This window comes from Carettochelys insculpta, chromosome 27, assembly GCF_033958435.1.
Source record: "Carettochelys insculpta isolate YL-2023 chromosome 27, ASM3395843v1, whole genome shotgun sequence".
Lineage (NCBI taxonomy): Eukaryota > Metazoa > Chordata > Testudines > Carettochelyidae > Carettochelys > Carettochelys insculpta.
Window position 1 is genome coordinate 17,027,769 of NC_134163.1, and position 14,091 is coordinate 17,041,859.

General features: G+C 44.5%; 1 protein-coding gene across 5 annotated transcripts in view; it reads left to right on the forward strand.

The window, feature by feature from the left end:
- Nucleotides 1-14,091, forward strand: part of EPS15L1 (epidermal growth factor receptor pathway substrate 15 like 1) — a 94,710-nt gene that overhangs the window by 55,159 nt on the left and 25,460 nt on the right. For 4 of the 5 annotated variants that reach the window (XM_074977988.1, XM_074977989.1, XM_074977992.1 and 1 more), the window contains one exon: nt 13,470-13,602. In XM_074977988.1, the coding sequence (XP_074834089.1) occupies nt 13,470-13,602 (133 nt within the window). Of the gene's footprint in view, nt 1-11,075; nt 11,324-13,469; nt 13,603-14,091 lie in introns of those variants that run through there. The other variant, XM_074977991.1, reaches the window with a different exon arrangement.

The window sequence follows — 14,091 nt, forward strand, 5'->3', positions numbered from 1 at the left end:
TAGTATTATATTGAAACAAGTAAAATCTTAGTCACATTTGAAATAACTGCCCAAAAAGGGTTAACAATATATTTACCTTGAAAACAGCAGGCTTCTAATAACTTGTTTGTCTCACCAAAATACTAGATATTTTAGGGGGTTGGGGAGAGAAGAAGGGTGGTGTCTGTGTTTTAGTGTAACTTAGGTAACCAGATTATTGAGTTACCCTGTTGGTTCTGTAGCTAAGATTGTATTGAGATTTGCATGGAAAACAGAATTCAAATCCCTTCATTTCACTTTCTGTATTTCAATTTACTCTTCAAATTTTAACACAATTCTTTGATATTTTTGGATAAAAAAATTATGAACTTTTCCCCAGAGGTAACATGTACAAGTGAACATTTAAAAAAAATCTCCAGAAAGTCCAAGTTTTTGGGAAAGCTCCTGTAGTTAAAAGACAGACATCACAAATTCAAACTTCACACACATCTTCAAATATCAAAGGTATAGGATAATTTGAAAAAAAATGACATTGCCCTCATATGTCATAATCTAATATACATCCAACAGTTTTTTATATTTGCCACTGTCCAGTCTGCCCTCTTTAGTACTCAGATATGCTTCTGACACCTGCAATTCTTAATCCCGATTATGGGAAACCAAGAAAATAAGCTATGTATGGGTATGGAGGTAGAGAAAGAAGTCCAGTTCCTGTGTTCCAAGGTATTGGCATTTTAAACTTTTTTACAGTGCTACTGCTGCCTCTGCTCTCTAGGGCATGCTTAAAAGGACATAATTGTGTTCTTCTCTTCTGTATCAGGTCACAAAATCCATTTTTTGCCCCCCAAGATTCTTTTTGGAGAATAAAATGAATGTCAATCACCAACCTTTATAGTCATACCTACAACAACAATTTGAATGTGTGTGCACTGTAGAGAAAGTATTGGATAAGAAATATATTTTATTTTCTAATGGGTTTTTATAAATAGGGAAAGAAAAGAAAACCTTTAATGATATATTTTCAAGGGATTTTAAAATCAGAATGTCTTTCTGACCAAAGAAATGTTTTCAGTGTCTTGTTTTCTTATAAAGCTTTTTTCCTCCACTTGATGGCAGCAGCCTCTACAATTAGCAGGATGTTAGGTTTTAGTTAGCAAAAGTCTCAAAGGTCTCATTAGGTCAGGGATAGGGAACCTTTTTTGAGTCTGGGGCCACTGATCCATAGAAAAATCAGATGGTGGCCATGCAAAATAAAGTAAAATAAAACCTTGCTAAAATTGCCTTTGCAGCTGAGACACCTCACTCCCCTCGCACTCCAGCCCCATGAGGTGGGGGCACAACCAAGGAGCAGAGCTTCCCTCCGGCCAGATTTGTCCGGTGGCCTTGAGCTAGTAGATTTTGTGGGGCCGTGCTATGCTCTGGGGTGGGGCCAAAACTGAGGGGTTCCATGTGCCAGAGGGGGCTGACAGAGTGGGATGGGGGTACAATGTCTGGGCTGTCAGTAGGGTGCAGGACCAGGCAGGATGTGGAAGGACTGGGAGGGAGGGTCCAGAAGTGGGATGGGAGTGTAGTGCTTACCTGGCAGAGCTCTCCAAGGGCATGTATGGCTTCCTGCTCCTCCACCTGCCACTCCCAAGCACCAACCCCTGCTACTCCCATTACCAGCTAATCCAGCCAATGAGAGCAGCAGGGGAAAAGCCTGCATACCAGTGGTTTCCTGCGCTTCTGTTTCCCCAGCTGGAGGGAAGGGAGAGCAGCAGCATGCGTAGCCACTTTCTCCCACTGCCAGGCTGATGCCATGGATTGTATCTGGCTCCAGCTTGCCTGGGGGCTTGGGATGCTCAGGGCTCTCCTCCCCATACACAGTGGGGAGCAGACGCTCTTACTCTAGTCACAGGGTAGGGGCAGTGGGATTAGAACACCAGTGTGGGCTCTCTGCTGGGGTTGGGCAGGAGGAAGCTTATTTGGTTCGAGCCAGATCCAGTCTGTTGGCCATAGTACCCCAAGCCTTCTGTAGGTGCTTGAGTCTTTCAGTGTTTTACAGACATAACTCCTTTTTATGTTGCAGGGTCAAGTTTAGCAAACATTTGATAACTTGATAAAACTGCAGTATAGCAATGAATAAATGGCATCCCTTTTCATATATTTATTTTTGAAAGGTTGGAAGGGTCCTATCCTGGGGGCTGAAGAGAACAAAAAAGAGCATGGTTGCAGAATTTTGAGTTCCTCCCCCACCCCACGTGCTTTTAGAAAAATATAGGCAAAGGTGAAGTGAGATGGGTGGGAGGGTTTGTAGGGGGAAGAAAGTTGGATTGTTTTCAGACTATATGTGACGTTTCACTGCACTGTGTGCTCATGTAAGAAATTACTCTTACTATACTGTATGCACAAAAGTAGTCTGAGTGATGGTTGCTCTGGTACCCTGTATAAAAATTTTTATTTCTGTAAATGCCTGAAAAAAGACATGCTACAAATTAAGACCCGGATCTTGCATGTGTTCATTTCTCTCTCTCTCTCTCTCTCTCGTGCGAACGTTTACGTGCACACAAAAATTCATTAATGACTCTAGTCACACATTTAAAGTTACATTGGATAAGTTGTTTGAAGAATCAGACCCTAAATTATACATCAAGTAGCAAGAGAATGGAGGAATTATGATATAGTGGTATCAAGATAACTGTGATATCCACCCAGACTAATGCACGGTATAAGAGCAAAGACAGCTGTCAATTTCTTTTTAATGACTAAGTTACTTGTGAAGCTTCATAAGGTAGTATCTTTTATTATCATCTTCTGTTGGAGTCTACACAGCAAATCAAAACCAGCAGCTGGACCTTGCCAGCCAATTCATGTTCGGGTTTTTTTTTGTTTTTTTTTTTTTGGTTGTTTAGACTTTTGGGTTGTGGAACCCTCCTGTTCCACAGGCCCTGGAGCCCAGACTCTAGCCCATGTATAGAAATCTACATACAATTAAACAGTTCCCACAATCCAAGTCCTGCAATCCCAAGTCAGTTGTTTACTGCATATGACATGGCTGGCTTTGTTCTTTCAAATGGCAGTCCTCAGATCTGTTTGAGATATCCAATGGTGTGAAGTAAGGGTGCGTGCTGGCCCCCAGTGTTTTTCAACTTCGTTTTCATGTGCATCCTCAGCCACGCAGTTAGGGACCTGGACCATGGAGTCTACATGAAATACAGACTTGATGGGTCACTTTTCAACCTTCGTCGTCTGAATGCTAAAACCAAGACGCTTGAGAGGCTCATCCTTGAAGCCCTTTTTGCTGATGACTGTGCACTTATGGCACACAAGGAATCTGATCTCCAGCTCATTGTCAACAAGTTTGCTGATATCACTCGCCTCTTTGGTTTGACCATCGGCCTAGGAAAGACCAAGGTACTGTTTCAACCTGCTCCAGGCTCTCCCTGCTTCAATCTTTATTGAAGGAACAGAGTTAAAAACCAGTAAAGAAGTTCAAGTACCTTGGCAGTGTGATAGCCAGCGATGGCTCCTTTGACAAAGAAATCCATGCCAGAATCTACCAGGCCAGCCGGGCACTAGGACGTCTTGAGAGTGCGAGTGTTGAATCAGCGCAATATCTGACAGTCCACTAAACTGAAAGTGTTCAAGGCTGTAGTCCTGACCGTTCTCCTGTATGGCTGTTGAAACCTGGACCTTTTACAGAAAACGTGTAAAACTGCTGAAGTGCTTCCAAACATGCAGCCTGAGATCAATACTGCACATTCAATGGCAGGACAGAGTTATGAACCTGGAAGTCCTGGATAGAGCAGGAACCATGAGCATTGAAGCCATGATTCTGAAAGCCCAGCTTCTCTGGACAGGGCTCATCATATGAATGGAGGAGTCAAGAATCCCTAAGCAACTCTTGGCGTGCTCTTGTACGACATGCGTATGACAACTTTGAAGAGCAGTGACATGTATGCCTCACTGATGCTCATGAGAGGAAGAAAGCAACAGCAGCAGCCACACCAACAGAGCCAGGACAATTCGCTTGCCCCCACTGTGAGCACCCATACCATTCAAAGCTTGGACTCCTCAGCCACATGTGAGTCCAGAACCGATGAGCCTGTGCAAGCTCAAGACATCAGTGTCAGGACTACCTACATACATACATACAGCTTTATCTACAGAGCTCTTCTTCAGGTTGGAGAAGGGCATTTCCAGGATCACAGCAAAGTGCAAGATGGAGCAGATTGTCTAGTATAAATAGCTAGCACGTACTATAAAGGACTATTCAAGGCAGAGTGGCCTGTTTTCACCTCTCCTGTCCCATGAAAACACAAGAGAGAACAATGGCAACAGATTGTCTTTCGAGTGTATGCTCATGTTCATTCTGTTATATCTGTGTGGCATGCCCGTGTGCACAGTCATCAGATTTTTGTTGTAGCACTATATGTAGGGTTGGCTTTGTGCTTAATTGTCCAGCTCAAGCACTGAGATATGAAGTACTCCTGACCCTGTGCCCTCTCGGTTCCTTCTTGCCACCTATGGTGGTCAGTCAGAGAGCCTTGTCTTGCTCATCAAGAACTTGTGTTTTTTCTTGTTTTGAACTTTCTGCATTTTGGCTTGTACATAATTATCTTTAGCATTAAGTATATGTTGATTTAATTGTTAGTGTTAGGCCCTAATGAGGCTTGCCCCAGTATCCAGGCTTTGCATTCTGTGATTTCTGTAACAGGCCTGTGTGTGTTATCAGCTCCCATGACAGCTGGTTTAGGTGCTTGGGGAAAGGCCACATTAAAGAGATGTGCCAGATTTATAAGGACTTTCAGCCTCACATGCAGAAGGAGAGGGATATGAGGCTCAGAGCTTTCCTTACAGAATCCACTCTCTGCCTACCACCCAAGAATCTTAGCATGAATTGTCCAGTACCTTGACATCAGTGTGAAGGGCCCGCTTGGCATGCCTCTACATTGGTGGTACCTCTGAAGAGGGCAAAGAAACATGGTGCCTGACACTGACAAAAAAGGGCCAGTCATCAATGTGCCTGAAGCCTGCCCTAGATTGCCTGCCCACACCAGTGCCCCTCAGTCAGTCATTCTCGAATGGGGCCTTTAGTCCAGTAGAAGGTCCTCTTTTGACTTCTGCAAGCATGAACAGACCATCCCATTCCTCCCCCACCTGCATTGATACTTTTGAGAGCTCAGGCATTGAAGGAGCACTGGCCTGTGTCTGCAGTTACACTACAATCCATGCCACATGTTTCAGCTAAGTTTGCCTAAGAGGGCAAGCTAGACCTACACCAGTACCTCAAGACAATGACGCTGTGTCCACCTCCACACTGCTGGATGTTGATATTATCATTTAGATTCATGCAGATTTCCTGTCAGTTTCCACTCTGCAGTCGTGGTTGCCATTGTTTTGATGTGGTTCACCAAAGGGAAGGCACTGATTTCCCCTATTATTGACATCAGTTGCTGCCCTGGAGGTTGTGCTTGGCCACCAGCTCTGTGGGAATGATCTCCTTCCACCTCTCTGGAACCCTATTCTCCCTGGAACCGCACCAGCTTACTGCACTGTTGGTACAAGTATGCTTGGGTGGGGCACTAGTCTCTTCTTTCAGTGGTCTTGAGATTAAACCCAGGCTTCAACAGCTGGGGGTGTGGAGGGGGCCTTCTGGAACCGAGGGGTGCTTCAGCCCATCACCTCAATCTCAGTGGCAAGACTGGCATCCAAGTGAGCATTACTAGTATGGGGACAGCAGCAGTTGCCAGTGGCTTGCACGATGACCATATTCAAACACCTTGCGGGGGCCCAGTCATGGTGATACCACCACCACCATCCCCGTCCACTCATCGGCCATCACCATAGAACAGCAACCACTGGCACAGCCCCATGCTCAGTATCAGAGGCACACTCAGTGGCTGAACCTTTGGTGACTATTCCTATCCCCAACCCAATCTCTCCAGTGAAAGGAGAAGAACAGGCATCCTCTGGGCCAATTCAGTCCTCCTCATCCTCCCACAACAAAGCAGTTGTAGGACCCTCCAGTCCTAGCTGCCTGATACGTTACTCTGGTGAGTGGCCAGTAACTTGGCCCAGCAAGTGGAGGAGATGGCTGAGCAGGAGTGCATTCAGCATCTTGTCAGCACTGATCCCTCCCTGTATTGCACTACCCATGCATAAAATGGTCCTCAGAACTGCCATTGGAAAAAGTGAATAAAGGAAAGTTGTTTACTTGTTTCAATAACATAAAAAACTAACAAAAAGCAAGTTTTTCTTCACACAGTGCATAGTAGGCCTGTGGAACTCCTTGCCGAAGGATGTTGTGAAGATCAAGACTACAACAGGGTTCAAAAAAGAACTAGATAAATTCATGGAGGTTAAGTCCATCAGTGGCTACTAGCCAGGATAGGTAGGAATGGTGTCCCTAGCCTCTGTGAGAGGCTGAAGTGGAGGGCAGGAGAGGGATCACTTTGATTACCTGTTCTGTTCACTCCCTGTGAGGCATCTGGCATTGGCCTCTGTTGGAAGACAGGATACTGGGCTAGATGGACCTTTGGTCTGACTCAGTATGGCCATACTTACATTCTTAAAGATAGGGGACTCCCCAGGTGGACCTGTTTGCATCCAGACAGTTTGGAAAGTGCTATCCTCTGCTCCACAGCCAAAATGTGAACACCTTTTTTATTCCTTTGATGGGGGCACTCATGTATGCCTTTCCACCAGTACCATTGATCGACAGGGTCATGTTGAGCAAGTGTTATCCTCATGGTTCCTGCGTGGCCCTGTCAGCACTGGTGCAGTATGCTGTTGGATCTGTCAGCAGCTACTCCCATTCCACTGCCTCTTCAACCACTTACCAACTTGGCTGTTGCATGGATGAATGTGAATGAATGCTTTTTTCAGCCTGAGTTCAAGAAGTTTTGCTCAGCAGCAGAAAACCTTAGACGATGGCAGTCTACTTGGCAAAGTAGAAAAGATTTGAGTACTGGGTATTGACATTAATGCCTTCAAGCCTTGTTGCAGGACATGGCTATCTTGGTACTACGTCCCCCAGTGCATAGCAGGTCCCTCTTTGCCCATCCCATGATGGCGTGTTTCTTGAAAGGGCTGGAGTGCCTCTACCTGCACTTTCAGGAACTTGTCACCCCAGGGACCTGTTCAGGGTCATGGGTCCTCTCTTCAAACCCTTGCCTTCCTGCTTCTTCCATCTCTCCTGCAATTTTTTCTTTCTTGGTCACTATAATGTCAACCCATCGGGGTCTGAGATCAGAGAGCTCACTTCAGAACCATGTTACACAGTTTTCTTCAAGGACAAGTTCAATTGTGTCCACATCCAGTGTTCCTGCCCAAGGTTGTGTCTCAGTGACCAGAGACAGAATGGACAGGATATATTTTTACCCTGTCATCTGCCTGAAGCCCCATGCATCACATGAGGAACATCTGCTTCACATCCTGGATATCCAGTGTATGCTCACTTTTCTACTTAGATAAAATGAAGCTGTTCTGTAAGTAAATGCAGCAATCTATGATGGATAGGTTGAAAGGTCACTCAGAGGGGCTTGTCCTGGATCGCAGCCTGCATCCATAACTGCTATGACCAAGGCATCCCCACCGTCAGTTGTAACAGCTTGCTCAACTAAAGCACAAGTGTCATCAGCAGCCTTCCTAACACAGCTGCCTATCCAAGAAATCTGTCAAGCCATAACCTGGTCATCTCTCCGTATGTTCACAGTACATTATGCACTGGCCCAGTAAGCTTGAGAAGATGCTGGCTTCAGCACAGCAGCACTATAATCTGCAAAGCTGTGATCTTCAGGCCCACCTCCAAGGATTCAGCTTATAAATCACCTGCAATGGAACTGACATGAAAACATAGTTACCCACCGTTTTGTAACTGTTGTTGTTTGAGATGTGTTGCTCATGGCCATTCCAGTACCTGTCATTCTGCCCTTCTGCCAGATGGCAGTGGAGAAGGTTCCACAGGATCCTAGGGACAAGGGTCTCTATTCCTAATACTTTCTTATCTACAAGGAAGAGGGTCTTTGCCCCATTCTGGACCTCAAGGAGCTCAACAAATTTGTTACCAACTATAACTTTTGGATAGTTTTTGAGGGTTGCATCATCCCTTCTTTGGATCTGGGGGATTGGTATGCTGCCCTTGACTTAAAGGATGTCTACTTTCATATTGCAGTCAAACCCAGACACAAATAATACTTCTGGTTTCTGGTGGGTCAGTTACATTTCCAGTTCACAGCCCTCCTCTGTGGCACCCCAGGTGCTTACCAAATATATCATGGTGGTGGCAGCCTTCCTCAGGCATCAAGGGGTCCAAGTTTATCCATACCTGCATGACTGGCTCTTGCAAAGCCATTTCTGTCAGCAGGTGGATGCATATGTCACCTTTACCTGGAGCTGTTGGTACATCAACCCATTCCACTTTTCCACTCCCAGCTCTCGTCACGCAAGACTGCTGTTGCGTCTGCTACCCAGACTTGTGCTCCCTTCATTTCACAACGTTGTGGCTTTGTGGTTGAACCCTGCTGAGAAAGCCCATGTCCTTCTCAGCAGTAGGAAGGCTTCCACGAGGTTCATGTATCTGGCTAAATATAAATGTTTCTGATGTTGGTGCCTCCAGCATAACCCCGACACCCTTGTCAGCCTCTATCTCTCAGGTGATATCCCTGAAGCAACAGGGCCTCATGACTTCCTTGTTGAAAGGGCACCTGAGAGCCATCTTGGCTTTTCACATGGAGGGGAAGCTGGTCACTCCATTTTTGCAAGCCCCCTGATTGGGCACTTCCTCAAGAGAATAGATAGACTACATCCTCTGGTCTGGCACCTTTTACCGATTAAAACAACAAGAAGTCCTGTGGCACATTATAGACAACAGATATTTTGGAGCATAAGCTTTTATGGGCAAAGGCCTGCTCCATCAGATGCAATGTAGCGGAGATTCCAGAGGCAGGTCTAATTATACAAGCTCATGAAAAGGAGAGAGTCCCAGTGAAAAGGAAGTCCAGAGTTGAGGATGTGGCCCACGTCCAGAGGCTAATATGGAGGTGAGAACGCCAAGAAAGGAGATACGGCTTTTGCAGTTGGCCAGCCATTCCCAGTCTTTGTTCAATCCTTGATTGATGGTGTCAAATTTGCAAACGAATTGTAGCTCTGCAGTTTCTCCCTGGAGTCTGTTTTTGAAGTTTTTTTTTTGTTGTTGTTGTTGCAGGATGGCTACTTTTTAAATCTGTTGCTGAGTGTCCAGGGAGATTGAAGTGTTCTACGGGTTTTTGTGTGTTACCATTCCTGATATCTGATTTGCATCCGTTCATTCATTTATTTATTTATTTTATTTTATTTATTTTTATGTAGAGACTGTCCAGTTTGGCCAATGTATATGATAGAGGGGCATATCTGGCACGTGATGGCATATATTACATTAGTAGATGTGCGGGTGAATGAGCCCCTGATGATGTGGTTAGGTCCTGTGATGGTATCACTGGTGTAGATATGTGGGCAGAGCTGGCACCAAGATTTGTAGCAAAGATTGGTTCCTCAGTTAGAGTTATGGTTGTGTGGTCTGTAGCTGCTGATGAGAATTTGTTTCAGGTTGATGGGCTGTGTGTAGGCGAGGATAGGCTTGCCTTTCACGATTTGTGAGAATGAGGGATCGTCCAGAATGTGTTGTAGATCACTGATGATGTGCTGGAGAGATTTTAGCTGGGGACTTTATGCTGTGGCCAGTGGTATTCTGTTGTTTTCCTTGTTGGGCCTGTCTTGTAGCAGGTGGCTTTTGGGTACACATCTGGCTCTTTCAGTCTGTTTCTTCTCTTTCTTAGGTGGATATTATAGTTTTAGGAAAGCTTGATAAAGGTATTTTAGGTGTTTGTCTCTGTCTGAGGGATTGGAGCAAATGTGGCTGTATGTTAGTGCTTGGCTGTATATAATGGATCGTGTAGTGTGCCCTGGATGGAAGCTGGATGCGTGTAGTTAAGCGTAGTGGCCCGTGGGTTTCCAATATAGGGCGGTGTTTGTGATCAACAATTATTTGCACTCTAATGTCCAGGGAGTGGATCTCTTGTGTGGACTCATCCAGGCTGAGGTTGATGGTGGGGTGGAAACTCTTGAAATCATGGTGGAACTCTTCAAGAGCCTCCTTCCCCTGGGTCCAGATGATGATGATGTAATCACTGTAGCGCAAGTAGAGGAAGTGTTCTTCCAGGTCAGCCATAAAAATGTTGGCATACTGTGGAGCCATGCGGGTGCCCATAGCGTTGCCACTGATTTGAAGGTATGAATTGTTTTCAAATCTGAAATAGTTGTGGATGAGGACAAAATCATAAAGCTCCACCACCAGTTGTGCCTCAGGGATACTGTTCCTAACAGCTTGCAGTTGATCTTTATGTGGGATATTGGTATAAAGGGCCTCTGCATCCATGGTGGCCAGGATGGTGTTTTCAGGAAGGTCACCAGCGTATTGCCTTTTCCTCAGGAAGTTGCTGGTGTCTCGAAATAGCTGGGAGTGCTGGTGTCAGTGTTCAGTGTCATGCTGGAAGTATTCCTTGAGTCGGAGATGGTGAAAGTAGGCTTCCAGATCCCCACAAAACTGTATCAAGTTTGTGGAGGTAGTGGGACAAAAAGAGAGTCCCCGAGATAGGGCCAGCTCTTCTGCTGGGCTGAGTGTGTAGTTTGGATACCTGCTGCAGATGTCAGCTTGGTCCTTATGATGCTCATGGACCCCTCCCTTTAAGTTCTTGGCCACGTGCTCTCTGCTTTACCTCTCATGGAAGGTGGTTTTCCTGGTTGCCATCAGTTCCGCTAGCTGAGTGTCAGAGCTCAGTTTCCTGATGTCAGAATCCCCACGGAGAAAATCCACCTTTGCACTCACCTGGCTTTCCTCCTTAAAGTGGTCTCTAGCTTCCAAACTGATCAGGATGTTTTCTTTCCCGTTTTCTACTCTAAGTCCCACCAAAGCTTACAGGAACAAAAACTACACTCCCTTAATGTCATGCAGGTTCTCATCTGCTACATTGACAAGAACAAGCCCTTTCACAAATCCTTGCAACTGTTTGTAGCAGTGGCAGACATGAAGGGGCTACTGCCACTCTCATCATGACACATCTCCTCCTCCACTATAGTATGCATCTGCACGTGCTATGATCATTCCACGGTTTCCCTGCTGCCTCCCATGGCTCATTCTGCGCAGACTCTTGGACTCCTTTCCTGGCTCCTCTGCAGGATATCTCACTTGATTCGTCTCCAGGAGATCTGTAGAGCTGTGACGTGATCTTCAGTGCATATCTTCATGTTGCACTACGCCATTATGCAACAGACTAGCTGTGACGCAGACTCAGTGTTGCAGTCCACAAGTCCTACAAGCATTGAAACCAACCTCTCCTCCTAGGTAAGACTAGTGAATCATCTACTTATAAATATGAGCAAGCACTCAAACTAAAAACAGTTGCTTGCATTTGTATCTGTTGTTCTTCAAGATTTGTTGCTCATATCTATTCCATACCCACTTTCTTTCCCCACTCCCGAAGTGGCTGGCAAGAATTTACTGGGGAGTTGTTAGGTTGGCATGGTCATATATTGTGTGCTGCCCTGGTCCTGTCAGTTGACCTGGCCCTGACAGTTGACCTGACGGGGTAGCAGCTAGTGAAGAGCATTTTGGCAGTCATGCACTTGGCATGCACACATCTGCTTAGAATAGATATGAACACCACATCTCGAAAAACAACAATTCATGACTCCAGTGATTGTCTTGTTTCTCCCACATAGTTGTTAGAGCATTTAGTTCATGGGATGAGGTGCACCATGTATTGTGATAGGCATATGTAGGTTCATGGATCTTGAAAGTTGTGCTACGGGGAGTGCTGATCGTAGCAGTGGAAATATGTCTGCAGGAGTCCCATCAGCTGTTATGGCAGGTTATACACTACAAATGTTTTAGTGTGAGGTGGAAGGGTCCATGGTGCCAGTTAGTGTGCAGCAGGTGAGTGTATAGACCCTACTATACAGACCGAAAACTACGAGATCTCTACCAAATATTCATAAACCTGAATTACCCACCAGGAGAACTAAAAAAACAAAGTGACAGGGTCAGACGAATACCCAGAGACCAGCTACTCCAAGATAGGCCCAAAAAAACCAATAACAGAACACCACTGGTCTCAAACCACTGCAACACATTATTAAAGACCTACAACCTATCCTTAATCAGGGTGCCACACTCCAGAAGTCCGTAGGTGACAGGCCTGTTCTCTCCTACAGACCACCTCCCAACCTTATGAGGATTCTCACCAACAACCACAGACTATACCACAAGAATACCAATCCTGGAACTTTTCCTTGCAACAAGCCCTGTTGCCAACTTTGTCCACATATCTATTCTGGAGATACCATCACTGGACCTAACCAGGTTATTCACAGAATCAGGGGCACGTCCTCATGTTCCTCAACTAGCATCATATATGCCATCATGTGCCAACAATACCCACGTGCTTTGTATATTGGACAGACTTCAAACTCTCTTAGATAAAGACTTAATAGGCATAAAACAGATAGAAAAACACTCCTAATTCACAAACTTGTCAGCCAGCACTTTAATGGAGTGGGCCATTCTGTTAATGACCTGAAAGTCTGTGTTTTACTGAAAAGGAACTTTTCAACAGCCTCTCTTTCCAAACTGCTGCTGTTCTTTTTCATATTCAAATTTGACACATTAACACATGGTTTGAACTGGGATGGCATTTGTCTGTGTCAGTATAAGGACTCTTTTACATACTTGGCGTTATCTAATTCTTGACTTCCCCCACTCCTCCTGCACCTCTGCTCTCTGATTTGCTCACCTTGATAATAATTCTTCTGATTTGTCAACCTTGATTACTGTTTGTGGTTCTCTGTGCCTTAAACATTGAGTCTGTTCTGGTATGGGTATGATCTGAAGAAGTGGGTCTGTCCCATGAAAGCTCATTACCTAATAAATTATTTTGTTAGTCTTTAAAGTGCTACTGGACTGCTTTTTTGTTTTGACAGTATATATACTAGCATGGCTATCTGTCTGTTGCTATCCTTACGAATAAATGTGTGTGTATGTAAATATAAAAGAAGTGGTGTATAAAAGCTGTACTACATCCTATACTCAAGTATTAGATTAGTTACTCTTTCTGTATAGAAGGTTAAGGTAAAAATAGGAATAAAATACCATTTTTTTTCTCTCTCATTTTCCCCTTATTATTCCCTAAATGCCCTTTCTTTCTTGTCATGATTTTTCTAGGGATAAAAATTGTAAAAAGTGCTTAGGTGACTTGGGAGTCAGTATACCAATAAAAATTATTATGAGTTAGGCTCTTATGGGACATAGGTACTTTTGAAAATAGAACTCAGACTTTCTAGTCACTACGATGCTTTTACTCCTTTTCAGTTTTCTGGGTTAATTCAAGCAGGAGTTAATAATTTTCAGTTATTTTGTGTAAAGTTAACATGTCATCTTCACATCTGTACATGCTTACCTTTCCTTTATTTTGTAGCCCACAGCTTCAGACCCTTTCACCTCCTCTTTTGGAGGGATGGGATTCTCAGATGACCCTTTTAAAAGTAATCCAGACACTCCAGCTCTCCCACCGAAGAAAAACATTCCTCCTCGACCCAAACCTCCGAGTGGTAAGTACGTTTTCCCCAGTAGCCTATTACCCCCAGTTTCCTCACTTTTTCAAGATAAAAAGGAATTTCAGATTTTCTGTCTTGTTGAATTGGTGAGCTCTGTTTCCGAGAATACCAGCAGCTGATTCAGACCTTCAGCCCTTGGAACTGAATAACATATTTTGTAAATGACAAGATATGTCTACACATTTTATATTAGTTCAGTTCATAGCTGCTTCTGAGTGTATGCATCATTTTCTTAAATATGAATTAATCTGCTGTAGAGTTTGAGGTAAGAATATAAACCTTGTTTTAGTATGTTGTTCAGCTTCATAGCTGTACAGTTTCAAGTCCACTGTTATCAAGCTGTGATAAATTTCAGTTAACTTAAACAGTGAACTTTTGATTAGTTCACAGGAAAAAAAAGCATAAACCTGATGCAAGCATGCTTCCAGCTTGATTTCTAAACTCTGGCACCACATTTTCTTTAACATGAAAATGCCTGGGCCA